This window comes from Meleagris gallopavo, chromosome 1, assembly GCF_905368555.1.
Source record: "Meleagris gallopavo chromosome 1, MGAL_WU_HG_1.1, whole genome shotgun sequence".
NCBI lineage: Eukaryota > Metazoa > Chordata > Aves > Galliformes > Phasianidae > Meleagris > Meleagris gallopavo.
Window position 1 is genome coordinate 69,162,837 of NC_139404.1, and position 18,234 is coordinate 69,181,070.

General features: G+C 46.3%; 2 protein-coding genes across 2 annotated transcripts; one reads left to right on the top strand and one right to left on the bottom strand.

Moving 5' to 3' along the window:
• Positions 1 to 1,903: 1,903 nt before the first annotated feature.
• LOC146545395 (proline-rich protein 5-like) lies at positions 1,904 to 11,590 on the top strand. The gene is made up of 2 exons (XM_085232844.1): positions 1,904 to 3,292; positions 5,975 to 11,590. The coding sequence occupies exons 1-2, from the start codon at positions 2,959 to 2,961 to the stop codon at positions 6,256 to 6,258; spliced, it is 618 nt and encodes a 205-aa protein (XP_085088970.1). The 5' UTR covers positions 1,904 to 2,958; the 3' UTR covers positions 6,259 to 11,590.
• On the bottom strand, positions 11,517 to 12,422 carry LOC146545396 (uncharacterized). The gene has a single exon (XM_085232831.1). It carries the CDS (start codon positions 12,420 to 12,422, stop codon positions 11,517 to 11,519), a length of 906 nt encoding a protein of 301 aa, XP_085088957.1.
• Positions 12,423 to 18,234: the final 5,812 nt, after the last annotated feature.

Here is an 18,234-nt window from a genome sequence, read left to right on the forward strand (position 1 = left end):
CTTGTGATTCTGTTAAGTTCAGGACTTTACGGTGTGTGAAGGCTTTTTGTCCTGCTTGTTTTCCCCTCATAATCAAACAGAAGTCTCACTTTTCTGCTCTCGGCACTTGCTGGCATTACCTTTTCCAGTGCAAATGACTGGACTCCTTTTTCTCTATAGTAGGACTGCCAGCTAGCTGGCCAGGACACCTGTATCCTCATGTAGAGAGGTGCTCCCTCATCCTGTGCCAGTGGCTGTGCTACAAGTTTGAGGATGGAGACATAAATGAAGGTGGTACTACTCAGAATTGCTGCGTTCCTTCTTCCTTCCACCCGCAGAACTTTCTATTGGGATGAAAGTGTCTTCAAAATGTGCTCTCCAGGCAAATATCCCTGAACCACAGCATCAGATCAAATGCTCTCACTTCCCTGCGTCCAGTTGTTGGCCTTCAAAACGTTACTACACTCTAATTATGTTCCCTGCCTGCTGTGCATGGCTTCATCCAAGCTTCTGCTCTGAGCAGCGTGGTGCTGGACTTGGGCGCCAGCAGAAACCTGGACGCTCTGTGTATTACTTAAGATCAATCATCAAGAGACATCGTTGCTGCTGTCCAGGCTCTCTGGCATTGCAGCTTCCTTTATGTGCATCCTCTTATTCGCAGTGAATTGATTTGTACAGTATTTCTGCGTTACAATCCTAACTGGCCACTGGATTCACCACTGCTCTGAATAAAAGTATCTGAGAGTTGAGGATCCAGCTCTGCGTATAAAAGGCCTTTTGTGTTCTCACTTCCCTATGTTTCTCTGAGAAAACTGCTGCTATGGGCTGAGTTTGCCATAAAATCAATCTGATCCAATTCATGTCTTCAGTTGTGAGCTGTCAAGGGCCAAGAATCAGCCACCTCAGCACACTTTGTTTTCCTCAGGCCTTGGTTTCTGCAGTGTTCCCAGAGGCTCTGGTGTGAAGATCCATGGGAGCTGCTGTGTGGTGTTCCATTTGAACACCTCCTTCTCAGCCACTCGCCTCGTGGCCGGGTCAAAGAGATAGAGAAATTTGGAGGTTACTTTGTTCTTCTGAAAGGTCTGGATGAGAAGAAGAAAAGGGAGAGATGCAGCTCAGAAAGGCAGAGAGAGCCCCGGCTGACCCACACAGCCGTCATCGCATGGCCGTCTCCTGGGATGTGGGGAGCTGGCTGTGTAAGGCCAATTCTACCAAAGAACTAGAGCAAATAGCTGTTGCAGGCTGTCTAGTTTCCCCTCTGGAGGGTTCCTCTCTAACGCCAGGAATGTCTGGAGTTGCTGATCATCTCCCCGTGCCTCAGCTCAGGAGCCAGTGCCCTGAGACCTGGGGCTGCTAAGGCTTGGGAACAACATGGTGCATTTCCACAGAAGTGCTGGGTGACCTGGGGGGACTCTCCTACTGAATTGTACCAGCCTACTTGTTTGGGCGCTCTGTCTCAGGCACTCTGCAAGGCAGAGATCCCTTCTCTATCATTAGCATTAAGGTCCAGCTCTCTTTGAGAGCCTCCCCAAATCTGACCTGCCACAGCTTCTACTGATATTGATGGTCTTGGGTCTAGGCTTTGGGAAGCTCATCTAGTAAGCTAGATCCTCCTTTGTCATTCATGGGATCTGCTGTTGTCCTAAGCCTCGAATAGACTATAGCTCTGTTGTGATTTTGACCAGCCCTGTTGAAGCTATAGTTCATTTCATGCCCTGCCCAATACCTTACTGCCACAGCCTAGCACGCTGTCTCTGGCACACAACACTGGTGTCATGGGAAATCCCTGCACATTGGAGTTCCTGGCAGTAATACAAAGAAAGTGATCAACAGTTGTTCCATGAATGACTAAATGTAACATATATCTTAGAGCATCAGATAAGAGTTTTTGTTCTTAAATTTAGATGCCATTAGTGTGGGAATACACTCATGTGCATAACAGCAGCTTTGTTTCCTGCATCTATCTTGAAAAACAAAACTATAGTAAAATTGTTGATGTTGAATCAACGTTTGACATAGTGTGAAGGAGAATATCACGTTCAGATTCTTAAATTACAAGAGGAAGGAAGGAACAGACAAAGGCAAGGACAGATGTAGATCTCTCTAGTCACTCTGCAGTCACCAGAGGTAACTTGTAATTTTACCCATTTGATCTGCATCTGGCTCTCAGGAGGCTTTTATCCCAACGTGTTGTTTCTTGTTTTTTTTTACAATATTCTGGAATCCAAGTAAGTTCAAGAAAAATTCCTGTTGGGCATGACATTCAGGATCTTAACAAAATTTGTCACATGTACAACATAGGTGAGTACACCTTAGGTAGGGTGAAGAATCCTACACTTGAGTAAATAGAGCTGAGCTCTGCACTGGAGCGGACACGCTAAGTGGAAGGGGGACTGCTCATCTACAGAGTTTGCCTGACACCTCCACAGCCTTATGAGCCCGTTTGTGAGTGGAATTGCAGAGTTAAGATCTAAGGGCAATGGGTTTTGTCTTTAGGGGATAGTTGCAGTTGCTACTTTCAATGTGAACTTTCCCTGATTTTTGCCTCTCTTGCCCAGGCAATTAAAAGAGAGCAGGGAAGAAGGAGATATAATCTCCTTCACTATAGCTGTTTTTTTTTTTCTTTGTATGTTTGGTTGGTTTTTTTTTTTTTTTTTTTTTACAATAGCCGGGAAGAAATAATTTTGAGAGTCGGTTTCACCTTTTCCTTGACCCTGTTGCATTACTTACAAGGCAGTGCCACCGTGTGGTACCAGCTGCAGGTGTAGTGTTTGGTAGTTAGTGCTCATCTTTCATTCAGGAAGCCAGTGCAGTTTTGCAAAAAACAGCAACCTCTGGGGCTGGTCTAATCGATCTTCACAGACCTCATCCTCCATCACCCCAGAGTGCCCTCGTGCTAACCAGGCCACTTCTAAAAGCCTGCATTTTCAACTCCTCAGAATAGCTACTGCCTCCTTCTGAGCAACTGTGCAGTGCTCCATGGTTAGACTGCTTCAACTCCCATCTCTTGACTTTACAGTCAAACGAAGCAGCTGTAGAGGAATAACATCACATTACAGTTTACAGTTGCTGTGTAATTTCCTGAAGGTGCTTGCTGCCTCTCTGCTTGCTGCGGTGCACAAGGAAAGTTTGTGTTGGGAGGAGATGGCGCTCATGTTGGTGTTTCTCTTTCAGGGGGTTCATGAGTCAAAAGGTGTGACTGAAGATTATCTGAAACTAGAATCTCTGATCCAGAAAGTGGTTTCACCTTATTTGGGCACCTATGGTCTGTATTCCAGTGATGGGCCCTTCACACACTCTTCCTGTATCCTGGGTGAGTATCACTGCAGCTTGATTTGACACGGCACAGAGAGCATCCCCAAGAGCTTAGTCCACACAGGACTGGGGCCTGCACGTGAGGAGACAGAGTCCAGAGAAGGGCAATGAAGCTGTTGAGGGAAATGAAGCACGAGTCTTTTGAGGAGTGGCTGAGGGAGCTGGGATTGTTCTGTCTGGGGACGAGGATTGTTGGGAGGCCATCCTGTCCCCTACAACAACCTGAAAGTTGTGGCAAGGGGGGGTTGGCTTCTTTTCCCAGGTAACAGTGATAGGATCAGAGGGAATGGCGTCACATTTCACCAGAGGAGATTCAGGCTGGACTTTAGGAAACACTGCTTCTCCAAAAGAGTGGTCAGGTGCTGGAATGGGCTGCCCAGGGAGGTGGTGGAGTCACCGACTCTGGAGGCTCAAGAAAGTATAGATGTGCTACTAAGGAACATAGTTTGGTGGGCAGTGCTGCTGATAGGTGGACAGTGGGACTGGATGATCTTGGAGGTCTTTTCCAACCTTGTTGGTTCTATGGTTCTATGAGACTGAGCAGTATGACCACGCTATTTTTCTGAGGTCATGCAGTATGCAAAGTCACGATGATTTGGCAGTGGCAGAAGATGAAACCAGCACTCACTGCTTTACGGCTTTGAATCTGAAATGTGTTTTGCTTTTCCATTCAACCTCGTAGGGAGCGCATTTTAACACAGGATGCCTTATGGACAGAGAGAGAAAGAAGTAAGAAGCAATTGCTAGAATGCTGAGTATTATGTGTTCACTTGTGTGCAAGGATTTTGCAAGGTTATTTAAAGCAGGAAAAAGTGAGAATTTGTCTTAAAAAAGACTAAGTGATAAGCTTGCAAAATGTAATCTGTTTCTGCAGAGTGGAAGATAAGAACAGCAGTGAACAAAACAAGAGAAACTCAGATTACACGGGAGGGAAGACCTCTAACTTCTTTGCATTGGTTAGGTGCTGGAGTAAATTGTTGGTGTAGGCTGTTGAATGTTCTCTGCTAGAGGTATTATTTAAGTATCACATACATGGGCACCTACAAAAACCAAGGCGGTTAAAAATGGTGTTGCCTGATGGCAGACTCCCTTCTACCTTCGGGACTGTAGGGTTCCGTGTGCGCTGTTATGTGAGGGCAAGATTAGGCCAAGAGGAAGGTCTTTGGAAAATCCCTCTGAGTGCTGCAATCTGCTGAAATTGCAATGGGGATATTACAGCATAACTTACATTGTAAGTCATCAAGGAAATGTGGTAGTACCCAAATATTTTTATCTAAATACTGTGATGGCCTACTTGAATAGAGAAAATGGAGGAGTAAATAAGTTAAATTGCGTGGATTCTGTACAGTCCATTTTGTCTGGTTGCTGATCTTCCTCTGAAGCTGAATGGAAAAATGCTTGTGTTGCAGTATGCATTGAAGAAACAAATATGTTTTACTGTAAATTGTGATCTTAATTACCGAAACTTCTTTTATTTGTGTGATTGGCATTTGTACCCAGGTAAGCAGGAAAGTGTAATTGTAGAAGAGAAAGGCATTGCTAAGGGAAATCTCATAGCTTGGAGCTGAACATATGCTAAGCATCCTAACTTGAAGCATTTTTTTGTTTACGATTATTTTCAGTGGCTGTAGTTGTCATCCAGATATAACCCATTTCCCTCCTCCAGCCGTGCCCTTTTTGTGAGGATGGGAAGTGTGAGTGGCAGGGAGAAAGCTTCAGAAGTGTGACCCAATAGATACACCGCATTCTTATCCCTATTTTGTGCACAGGCGAGGCAGAGCAATGCAATAGGCAAAACATTTGCGTGATGATAATTCGGATCGAGCAGCAGAGATCACTCCTGCCCTGAAACACTGGTGGAGGATCTCCGTGCTCACTTGCTGCCACCTGCCGTTCATTCTTTGGAAAGCACGCACTGCGTTGACAACGGCCTCATTAAAACTTCTGCTGGGCTGAGTGCGGTTCTGTTTCCCTGGAAGGTGCTGTGGGCACTGCCCTGCAGTGACCATTTCCAAGGGCTGTTTGTGTTCTGTCTCCAAACAATGCTTTGAATCAAAGTTTTTTCCAAAATAGTTTAGTGAAACTGTGTATCTTAATCCTCTATGCCCCAAATACGAGGAGATGAGATTTTCCCAGAGTGGGTGTCTGGTTCCCTGCTTTCTTATGTGGGTTGACTATACTGTCTCTGCAGTGCACTTTTGGTTTGGATTGAAGAGATGAGGATCTGAAAGTGCAAATGGAGCTGAAGTTAAAAAGCAATCGGTGCCACCCATCTTAAAAGTCAGCTTTCAAAGACTTGCAATTAGTGATGATCTCGACAGGCAGAACAAGAACAGAATTTGGCTTTCTGGCAAAGCTTAAAGAAAATATTTGCAAGTGTATATCAAATCTCCTGCAATATTTACTATTTTACTCCAGCAGTTGAAATTGAATGGCGGCAAGGGAATTTCAGCTATTTTTGTAATAAATTTGAGGCATTCAGATTGATAAAGACAGCTGGGAATCTGAATCCTATGCACCTATAAAACCAGCAAAATATATGATTGTTCAGAAGTTGGTGTCACACAAGAAAAGCTTCTTAGTTTTTGGGCCTTGTCCTTTATTTTGAACACTCATAATTATGAATATAACAAAAACAGGAGACTTCCTAGATGTCATTCTGATCTTCCTTTCCTTACAGAGAAGCGCTTCTTCAGGCGTTCCAAGTCAGGTGACATCCTCGCCAACCCCGTGGTGCGATCGAAAAGCTACAATAATCCACTGCTGACACCAGTAGCTGAGTACGAAACAGAGGGTATGGCTGCCAACGGGACAAGCATCCGAAGGCACTCTGTTTCAGAAATGACTTCCTGCCTGGAGCTGCAGGGCTACTCCAACCTCACCACCATCATGGACAACGGTTCTAAGGGCTCCGTGACGGCCACAAAAAACTTGCTGTCCGACCTGATGTCATGCGATGCCTGATGTCTTGTATTCTGCTTCATGGCTGGTGCTTTGTGTCTGTGAGAGGGTTGTCTTGAAACTGGCTCTTAAGACCCTGTTAAGACACGGCACTTCAAAGAAGTCTGCGCGTTGCTGACTCCTGGGGCATCCGCTGTAGGGAGAGTTTCCAGCAGGGTTCAACTTAATTGTTTTTACTGAGAACACAAGCACATGGCCTCTCGATGGGCATCTCCATTGTCTATCTATATTCTTAAAGTAATTCCACAGTGCATATGCTGTAAATAGGAGTACGTAAAGTATGTCGTAAGGTAGATGACAGTGGATTGGTACAACATGTGATAGCAACGTGAAGAAGAAATCCTGATGCCTGACAGATGGCTAAATGCTGTGCTACTGCAGGTCAATCCATTGCAGGTGTCTCTTCTGGAGCTGGGAGGTAGTGGGCACCTCCACAGCAGCCCAGCACAGATGGGTTTCCGAGGGATGAAACAGAGCCAGGTTCTCAGCTCAGAGACTCAAGCACTCTTGAGTGACATCATACTTCTTTGATGCAGAGATGAGCAATCTCTTCCATGTCCCAGTGGTCTCCAATCTTATGGCCGAGGAACAATCCTTGTGGGGAATGTGATAATTGAGACCCAAACAGAACCATGGATGCAGCAGAATATACCTGCAGCAAGAACAGCTCCAGTGCCTCTGGATGTACAGCTGAAAACCACAGATCGTCAGACCACTCATAGCATCATAGAATCTTAGAATCACTGAATCACAGAATGGCCAGTGTTGAAAAGGACCAGAGGGTCATCTAGTTTCATGGTCCCTTCCCTTTTATCGTCCTAAATTGTTACTAGCTCCCATGTTGATGTGCCCAGCACCTGTCCTCATTCCTTCTGGCAAATGCTGTTCTGTTTCCCAAATTCCTGTTGAGGTAATTTTTGAGAAAAAAGAGTATCCACTGTCTTCTTCTAAGAACATGATCCAGGACAGGACAAGGGATTGAAGTCCCTACAAGAACATTTTAAAGGCAGTGAATCAAGGCCTCCGCACACCTTCTTCCTTCAGGAAACAGTAAATGTAATGAGAGTCACAAGCTTACTTGATCACCAGGCAGTATTTAGACATAGTTTCAACTCAGAAAGAAAGAGACTGCTAGGAGCCTTCCCACCTGAGTGCCTTGCGCAGTCAGGGCCCTCCTGTGTGACTGAAGATGCTGAATCCCCTGCTGTGCAGGAAATGAACTAGCTGCTCCCACCCTGCATGCACGTGAAAATCCTCCTTCAGCTGTTTTGAGAGGATATTTGAAGAGAGGGTTAAAGGCAGCAACTGCTGCTGCCAAGTGTTTTGTCATTGTGACCCTACACTTTGAATTGAGCTTTTACCATTCTAATTCTTACAGTTAACATGGACTGTTTAGGATCAAAACTCCAGCAGCAGAAGGGTCTTCTGTAGGCATATAGACTCTTGATCAGATACAGACCAAGAAACCCAAAGCAAAGCAAAACAAAACAAAGCGAAGGAAAGCTGAAGCCCAGCCTAGCCTTCAACTTGCGATTACCAGCTGTAATGGGGATGAGCGATCATTTAAGGAAGTCGAATGCAGGGCTCTTGGACATCACTACTAGTTCTTAGGGGTGGTGCTGTGTTTTGTAAGCTCCGTTGAGATGAAGGAAAAGGGATGTGTGTGTGTATTCATCTTTAGGATGAAGAGGATCTCAATTGGCTTTTCTTTAAGTAAGTCAAGTGGATGATGCTCTTGCTGTGGTTTAGAGCGAGCTGAGCCAAACTGGCATCTCTCTTAGCAAACAAAGTATTCAGAAAGGCCTGTCTGCTGTGCAGAGGCTTCAAGTGGGGTAATGACTACAGAGGGAGCAAACCCATTCTGGGTTCAAGCTGCAGCTTCAGGACTGTTTGTTTAGTTAACGGAAGCATTAGGCTGAGTAGCCTTGCTAGGAAGAGCCTGAAAATACGGAACTAGAATGAAGTTCCTCACTGCAGTGGTGGTAGGGTGGCTTTTTGTCCCTCCTTCCGTGTCAAAGCATGCAGACAAGCATGAGTGTAAACTGAAAAACTGAATGTGAGGGTCTGCATAGACATGACACCACAGTGGTCTGAGACTTTCCTAGCCGTCCTCTGAATGTGATCAAATTAGGGGTGTGCTATTCCTAGAGACAAACCGTGGAGGCATTATGAAGGAGATACGTGTGTCATGCGGGGTCATGGCCAAGTATATTTGTGACATGATGGCTTCCAGCTTTCAAATGCTACTGCAAGATGGTGTCCCAGTGCACCGCTTGCACTCAGCCTGCGGTCTTAACGGGGCACTCTGTGCCAGTTCTTTTCCTCTACCCTTCCTCTGTTGCAATAATCTCTGGTATTTTACATCCTCATCCAAAAACCAAGAGCTCTCTGCTCTTTTCCTAGTTGGAATGGCTTCCAAGATTCTGCAAGGGCTTTGCAGATCAACAGATATCACTTCACATTGCTGTCATCTGGCACTGCGGGGTGAGTGCTGTGCGAGGAAAAGGAACGGGGAGGCTGACCTAAGGAGCAGCTGCTGAGCACTAAGGAGGAGATATTCAGCTCCCTGAATTGGGAGTAGCAGAAGAACTGACTGCAAATAAAGCTGTCCAAACAGAGGCCTCTTTTTTTTTTTTTTCCTTTTCTCCTAAGAAATGGGAAAAATGACTTTGGGTTACTCAGTTAGTTCCTAGCAAGATGTTTTTAATTAGCACTACTGACTAAAATGTCCTTGCCTGAAGTGGTCGGCTTCAGCAATGGAAGAGCTTGGAGCTGTCCCTCTCCTACTGCCCTGGGTATAATGTGTAGGCATGCAAGTATATGAATATATCTGGTCCGTCTCCAAAGTTCTAGTTAGAGGTGTGAGGATTGCCCCTGTATTAGGATAGACGCTGTAAGAGTATCTCTGAAATGACAACGTCAGAAAGGCCTTTGTGTTGGATTTGGCTGCAGCTGTTTTAATGATGTCTCGCAGCATGAAACAACACAAAATTCTCCCTAATCCCACATCTGACAGTTTGCGTATGTCTTATCGCAGTGCTTCCAGCAGCACCTAACGGCTGCTAGAAATCTGTTTCCCCTGACTTAGTCTGCATTAGAGTTGGGAGGATGGCGGTGGCCACAGGGCTGCTGGAAGGTCACTGCTTGGTAGCTGCCTTTGGAGAAGTAGGTATCTGAGGATAAGTTTATATTTCTATTACAGACGGTCTACGTCACTGTTTTTACCCTGATGATTGTTAAGTCTTCCAGTATTTTTTCTAACTATTTGGGGTGAAGTAATAATTAATTCCTTTTTTCCAAAGTAAAATATTTTGGAGGATGTACAGGTAGATTTCATAATGTGCTCCCTTTACAAACCCTAGAACTTTGATTTGGAAATCAGGATTTGCAGGAAATACTTAAGGCACTCTTCCTGTCTTCACAATGAAGATTAGTGTGAGGATCAAATTGCCAGAGTGGGACTGGAAGAGCAAAATAGCTTAATTCCATGTCTTCAGTGGGCTTTTCGCATGGCTTTAAGTCACTTAATAACCCTGTATGTCAGCTACCTATTCAGAACATGTGGATAATGTTCTTATTGGTCTTCAAATTGCCAAGTGTATTGTCTGTTGCTCCAAGGCTTCATAATAAAGCATGCCCGAGGAGAGGAGACAGCGTCTCAGCCAGTTTGTGAGTGTAAATTAAGAGTGCAATCCCAACTTCTCTGTATTAGTTGCCATCATATCCTTTTGAGCTTACGATGGCACTAGGCTCTGTTCCTTCACCCGATAATACCTACATAATAGAATGATCAGAGAATTGCAGAATGGCTTATGTTGGAGGGGATGTTAGAGAATATCTACTTCCAATCCCCCTACCATGGACAGGGCTACAACCACTTGGTCAGGGTGCCCAGGGCTCCATCCAACCTGGCCTTGAATGCCTCCAGGAATGGGCAACCTGTTCCAGTGCCTCATTGTCACCGAGTAAAAAATTTCTTCCTAACGTCTAACCTAAGCCTATCCCTCTTAATTTTTAAGCCATTCCCCCTTTAATACTGTGAGCTCTGAAGAATTTTTCTTTTTTTTCCCCTTTGAATACATGTTACTCTGTTGTTATCAGCATCAAGCTGCTTCTACATTCTTCCAAATAGCTTAGGTCCCTATTCTGTCCTGAATATACTCAGTGACTCCCAGGAGCAAATATCACTGCTTCATGCTTTGTGCGTCTCTTCCAGCCAAAACAATAAAGGAAGACATTAGGCTTGATTTCCAAAGAGGAAAATTTATCTTCCCACTTGCAGTAGTTTTGTGGAAAATTGAGATCAGAAGATTATATTCTCTGTGATCGCTCCAACAGTTTTCTGCCAGGTACAGATGCGAAGCTTGATCGTGTGTAAGTGCTTGGCTCATAACCTGAGGCGTGTGATAAAGCACAGGTAAGGTGGGTGTGTTCCCCAGCACAGTGGCTGTCTATCGTATTAGACTCCATCTGCTGTGAATTATTCAGCCACTTCCACCACAGATGTGATGGATGTGCAATCACCTGGAAGAGTGATATGCTGCAGCCGGTCCATACTCCTGGGATGTTCTCTGGCAATCTCATTGCATGGTAAGCTAGAGGTGTAGAAGTGGAAACATTGCCCGCCAAAAATGGAAGCAGAATCTGGGTATCTGGGTAGTGAACAGGCCAAAGAAACTTGTAGTGAAACTCTGAGTGGAGAACTGAAGCGACTTCAAATGAAAAGTGAAGCTCCCACCGCACATCTCTGACAACAGCATTGTAACTTCTTTCTTGTTAAATCTTGTTTCTGCCTCCCCGAAGGAGAAAGGTGAAGTTACTCAGAGAAGAAACCTGTGCGGTGGTGAGTGCAGGATTTTGTATGGTTTGTGTCAGGTGGAAATTCTTGGGGTGAGGGTGGAAAACGTTTTCAGGTTTGCTAGTTTCAGTTTAACCTCTGGTCTGTCATTTCCCAATCATTGACCAAATCAACTTGTAAAAGGACTTCCTGGGGCCCACACGTGTTTTGTTAGTGCTGTCATGAGTGCCAGTTTATGGTTGTGGAAATAAAGTTGTGAGGCTACACCGTCCCACAGGTGCAGCAGAGGGAGAAAGCAGCATGGGCAGGGCCAGCAACACCAACAGCTTTGCCAGTAACACAGAGACCTTTTCTGTTTCTTTTTTTAACTTATTTTTATTTTCTCTCCAAGCAGCCGGCCGAGAGGCAGATGTTGGCCTCCCAGCCCGCCGGAGCCATGCTCTGCTGGTAGTGGGATGACGGCCTAGCGCCGCTGCCGGGGCCGCCTCTTGCGGGGTGGGGGCGAATCCTGGGGGCTGCTGCGAGTCTTCCTCTTCAGGGGGCGCCGGGGCCCCCCACACGAGTGGCCTCTGCCCTGGGCGGAAGGGCCCGCTGCTGCTGCCTGCCCCGGCTCCTCCTGCGGCTCCTGCGCTGAGCTCGCACTGGAGGTGCCGGGGTGCCCAGGTCCCCCAGCGGAGCCGCCGTGCAGCTCCTCGCTGCCTGAGGCAGGAAGATCCCGATGGGAGGCTCTGGTGTTGGGGCTGGCTGCAGGGCTGTCCTCCCGCCCTCCTGCAGCACGGCCGTCCCGCTGGTCCGTCTGGCGGCGGATGTGGGGGCCGTACAGGGCTGCGGCGGTGCGGATGAGGCGCCGTACAAAGGGCGCCACGTCGCCGTTGGTGATGGGTTGCAGCTCCCGCACCAAGGTCGCCTCGTCCAGCCCGTGCTCACAAAGGAAGTGCATAGTGGTCCACTGTCCCACTTGCACTTCCCACCAGTCGTCGCTGGACATCTCCCGGATCTCTTCCTGCAGCCACTGTAGCAGGGGTGCGAGGTCTTCCGGATGTTGATGGAAAAAGGCAGCCCAGACCTCGGCTGGGAAGTTGTGCTCAGGTGGAATGAGCACCGGCTCTGCAGGCCCCTGCTCATCCTGCAGGCCATCACCTGAGTGTCCCGTGGGCTGCGGGATGGAACACTCAAGATAATCGTCATCCGACCTCACCGAGTAGCGGATGGTGGCTATTTTGTGCCCGCACACGGCACAACTCGGCTTCTGCTTGGCCCACCAGATGGCACAGCCGTAGCAAAGCTGGTGCTGGCAGGGGGTCACATGGGCGACATCCTCCCGACCTTGCCCACAGACGGGGCAGGTCCAGTTGGATGGCACGTCCATGGCCCCGGGCTGTGCGGTGGGCTGGGGAGAGCTGAGGTCGGGAAGCTGCTCCCCTCACTGATGCTGCAGCAGGCAGAAGGTATTACAAACTGCAAAAGAGACAAGAGAGGCCACAGTCACTTGCTGCCCCGTGGGCAGGCAGCGGTGATGCCCCAGTCCCTCAGTAAGAAACCCTCCCGGTCTCTGTTCCCCGCCTGCTGCTGCAGGGGCCGTGACCTGCACCACTCGCCTCTGCTGCTGCAAGTGCACCCTGCGCAGCCCCAGCTGCCTGAGCCAGGCAGGGCTGGGGAAAACCCTGCGAGGGTCCCTCAAGAAGCATCCCCCCAGCTGCCAGCATGAGGCATTGCCATGCTGCCTACCTGCACTGCTGCACGTCTTGCTCTGCAATGTCCCAGTTGCCTGCTGCTGCAGGGTCCGGGCAAAGCACAAGTGGCTCTGAGACGGCCACTGAGAGCTGCGCAAGCAGCACCCAGAGCACGTTTCAGCTCCAAAGCTCGCCTTGTCCACACTCCAGTCCTCGCACACACGCTCGGTTGGAGGCCAGACACGAACTGATGGGCTGGGCTGCTGTACCCGCGTTCAAGCCGGGTGGGCTGAGCAGTCACAATCCATTGCACAGAGATGTCACAAACCATCGCTTGGCCATGTCCTCACCTTCACTCACAGGCATCACCACCCGTTCCACAGTGATCCGCCATCCGTTGCTTGGTCATCACAATGAGCTGGCCTCACCTGCTGCACAGGTGCCAATGGCACTCCAGTCCCAGCACACTTTTCTGGGCTTTCCCCAGCACCTCTGCTTCTTCCATTCCTTCCCACATCTCATGTGCTTGGCATCAGCGTTTCACAACAATCACTGGTGTCTGGGACATGTCTTCCCACAGGCCCCATTGGGTTGCTCAGGGCATGGCACACAGTCCCAGGCATGTACAGCCAGAAGGTTTATTCAATAAAAGGTCACACTTCCCTCTGTCTCTTGGACTAGATGATTGTAGAGGTCTTTTCCAGCTTTAATGATTCTATGATTCTATGCTACCCATATCCAAGGTCACTGCTGAGTGAATTGAGTTACTTCAGTGGAACATAAGACAGTGCTGGTGTCGCCAGTGTTGACAGCTCTCCTTCATTTACGTGTTCTTTTTTTTCTATTCAATCTTAAGTGCGCAGTGGTCTGGTCTTCTGAAAAGCCAGCAGCTGCAGAAACAGCGTATAACTGCTAATTGTCTTAAGTGGGGTAGGAAAAGAGGGCTTCGTTCGATTAGGAAAGATAACTAGAATTACTAATAGGTTTTCATACCTGAGATGCTGAGTAGCCACTGGGGCAACAGTCTGCGCTTGTCAAAGCACCATGGAATTAACTGGCCACCAGTGAATAGGATGTGTGTGTGTACCTTGGCTGTACCTACAAATGAATACAGGGCAGTGACAGCTGGTTTTGTTCAGTAACTACACAGGATTTCCTTGCTACATCCCCCTACACTTTCCTTACCAGGCCTACCATGTCTACCTAGTGCACATCAGGGATTGCTATCCCAATCCTGCTCCTCAGTGGTCACATTCCCTGCTCCATCAAGTAAAGGATAGAAATTCTTTCTGGTTCCTCTCTTACCACTGATATATTTATAAAAGGATTTCTTATTCTCTTTTACTGCAGTGGCCAATCGGAGTACATGTTGGGCTTTTGCCCTCCTAATTTCCTCCCTGCATACCTTAGCAACTTCCTTAACAACTGGCCACTGGATTGCACAATTGCTCCAAATAAAAGCATGTGAGTTGAGGATCCAGCTCTGTATATAAAAGGCCTTTTGTGTTCTCACTTCCCTATGTTTCTCTGAGAAAACTGCTGTTATGGGCGGAGTTTGCCATAAAATCAATCTGATCCAATTCATGCCTTCAGTTGTGAGCTGACAAGGGCCAAGAATCAGCCACCTCAGCACACTTTGTTTTCCTCAGGCCTTGGTTTCTGCAGTGTTCCCAGAGGCTCTGGTGTGAAGATCCATGGGAGCTGCTGTGTGGTGTTCCATTTGAACACCTCCTTCTCAGCCACTCGCCTCGTGGCCGGGTCAAAGAGATAGAGAAATTTGGAGGTTACTTTGTTCTTCTGAAAGGTCCTGATGAGAAGAAGAAAAGGGAGAGATGCAGCTCAGAAAGGCAGAGAGAGCCCTGGCTGACCCACACAGCCGTCATCGCACGGCCGTCTCCTGGGATGTGGGGAGCTGGCTGTGTAAGGCCAATTCTACCAAAGAACTAGAGCAAATAGCTGCTGCAGGCTGTCTAGTTTCCTCTATGGTGGGTTCCTCTCTAACCCCGGGCATGTCTGGATTTGCTGATCATCTCCCTGTGCCTCAGCCCAGGAGCCAGTGCCCTGAGACATGGGCTTGGAAACAACACAGTACATTTCCACAGAAGTGCTGGGTGAATTATTTCAGTTTGGCTTGAAAGAAAGTTTAACAGTTCGTTGTTGACAAAACATCTGTGCTGGAGCTCCTGGCAATAATACGAAGAAAGTTATCGAATAGTTGTTTCATGAATGACTATATGTAATATATATCTTAGAGCATCAGATAACAGTTTTTGTTCATTAATTTAGATGCCATTCGTGTGGTAATACACCAATGTGCATAACAGCAGCTTTGTTTCCTGCATCTATCTTGAAAAGCAAAACTATAGTAAAATTGTTGATGTTGAATCAACATTTGACAAAGTATGAAGGAGAATATCACTTTCAGTTTGTGGAAAGCCATCCCTGAGAGAAGGGATTTGGCTTTCCACATTTGGCTTGAATTTTCCACCATCTCCATTCAGAAAGAAAACAGAACATTGATATACTTCTTACAGTCCCAAAAGAGATGGTGTTTAAACTGTGTTTCTGTTTTTCTTCTGGAGAACCAAATTCCTGTGTCTTGTTTGTCTGGAAAAAAAAACATTCAGTTATTGGACTGAGGAGTTTAGAGGACAAAGATCATAGAACAGGGCTAGGTTTTATCTGTCTTGCCCCAAGCCCTGCACTGCAACCAGTTGTAGAAAAGGAATCCTCCAGAATAAGCTCAGTAAGCTTGTACTCAGGATTTCTTCAACTACTACAAAAGTCTTAGGGAGGCATGGGGCAACCTGACTTGTGAGCAGAAATAACTGTGTATGAATATAAGGTCCTTTGCAAGGTGAAGGTCATTTCTTGTTTCCCAAGTACTCCTCTCATTTTGCATGAATTTGTTTTTAAAATCTTTATTGAACTTTTCCAATGCATGCACACATACACACACTAGAAAATTTTGTTGAGATCACAGAATCGCAGAACCACAGAATTGTAGGGGTTGGAAGGGATCTCAAGAGATCATTGAGTCCAGCTCCTCTGCAAAGCAGGCCCCCAACAGCAGGCTACACAGATAGACATCCAGGCAGGTCATGAGTATCTCCAGAGAAGGAAAACCCACAACCTCCCTGGACAGCCTGTTCCAGTGTTCCGCCACCCTTACCATAAAGTTTTTCTGCAAGTTTGTATAGGACCTCCTACATTCAAGTGTTAGGCCTTTACCCCTTGTCCTATCAGTACACACCACTGAGATGAGCCTGGGCTCATCCATTTGCCTCCCACCTCCCTTTAGATATTTGTAAATACGTATCAGATCCCCTTTCAGTTTTCTTTTTCCCAGACTGAGCAAACAGAGGTTACACAGCCTTTCCTTGTACAGGAGATGTTCCAGGCCCTTTATCATCCTTGTGGCCCTCCGCTGGACACCTTCTGGGAGATCCCTGTCTGTTTTGAACTGGGAAGCCCAGAATTGAACACAGATGTTTGATACCTGAGCATGCTCCTTAAGCAGAAATTTGGTGCTCCTATAAGCCTGGGTTGGGACAGAAACTGATTCTAGAGTTCATCAGGCTTTCCTAGCAAATAAGATTAGAAAACACTTCCATTTCATCCTAAAAGCTCATTTGTTGTTATCACTACTATTTCAAGCTTGGAGGATGATATTTTGTCGAACAAGATGCTTCTACTCCCCAGAAGCCTCTCACTTAGCCCAAGGTTTCCCTGATGGCTCATCCACGCTCTGTAGGCTCCACAGCTAGTCCCATGGCCGACTGAACTTAATTCGTTTTTAGTTAACCATAAAGGTGGGTTCAACACCATCCTTAAGCCTCTTGAACTTCAGCTCTCCCAATTCATAAGTTGGTTTATTTTCATCTCTTTCTAAGCTTTTCCAAATTAAAGTAATGTGATTTTTAATCCTTTCTTTCCTAGTATTTGCTCAGTATCTAGTACAGTGGAGCCCTCAGATGCCGCCTGTGCTGCCGTGATAATTCAAGTGAAACAGAGCATTATAGAGCAACTAGCTTCTTTTTTCCGCATTGCAACTGAGCAGCATTTTACCCTGGTAGTAAAAATAGACAGACAGTAAGGGTACAAAAACAAAAAAAAACCCATACCAGGCATAGAAAAACAGGCTCAATAAATTCTTCACTGCCTATGAAAGCTCAAAGAATTTGCTTCTAACACAAGCATGTTGTCTACAGCAGCATCTCTATTAGGCTTGTTCCCTTTCCTAAACATTCCTATCATTGTCATTTCTCAAGGTTGTCATATTCACAGCCATGACAGCATAGACACTGCACTGTAAGATCTGTCAGAGAGGCCAGCTCATTTTCTCCATCTTCTGACATTCGCGGGTCTTTAATATCAGGCTGTCATAACGCCAAAGAGAAAGGTGGGTGCTTCCTCCTCCGGTGCTGCTCCCGTGACTGCCAGCACACACTTTAATCATTAGTCTTGCACTACTGTGAAATCCTGGCTTTTGTGCCCTTGGAGTTCCATGCTAGAAATTGCTGTTGGCAGAAACCTAGGGCAGAGTTACAATAGTCAGATTAATTCTTTACATTCTACAAAGCTGATCTAGTTTTCTTTCTGAAACTTTCTTTTTGTGACTCTTTTTGAGAGGGGAGCTACAGTATGTGTAAGCCTCATTTAGTGACAGGCATAGGTGAAACTCAGCTGCTTAAAACAGACCTCTCTGCACCTGGACTGTTTGTCTGTAGGTCCCCTGCTACAGCAGATGAGCGCAATAGGCAGCAGTGTTTTCTGCAATCTGTAACTTCTTTGATCCAGTATTGTATGGAAGTCTCTGGACTCTCAGGACGCGCTAGAGACATAACAGCACACCAATGTGGTTAAAAGCTATCAGTCTGCTTTATTGTTAAGCACTACTCTGTTTATACATGTTAACAGAGCATTCTGCAAAACACTCTTCAACTGTTCACACAGGCGCTTAGCTAATCAGAGCTGTGAGATGTTCTTTCTTCTTCTAAAGGTGTCCTTGGTTCTCATGCCGCTTATCTTGCTCCACAGCTGCTGCTCTGAACAGTTTTTTTCTTACATTCCCACATTTCCCCCTTTTTTGTTTATTCGCAAACTTCTACCATACTATAAAATAATAACACTAATTATATTAATAATACAATCATTATAACTCAATCAAAGCCTCAACTGACAATACTATAAGGGTGAGAAAGGAGACAAGGCAAACATAGCATCATGACAAGAAATGCTGTTAGCCTACTAAAAAGAACAAACACGTGTTTGGTCTGCAGCCCAACCTTCTGCAACCTGGAAATAAATCCCGGAGGCCCCCATTCTGTGTTAATCTCTAACTGCCTTGAAGGAGATCTTCAACTTTAATGTATTTGATATATTGATTTTGAAAGATCACTAAGATTTGTACAACAGATGCTTTTAGAATGCTCATGATTATATCTTTGGGCTAATAGAGAATTAATAGTCGGGCAACTTTTGCATGCCAGATAGAACTAGGGGCAT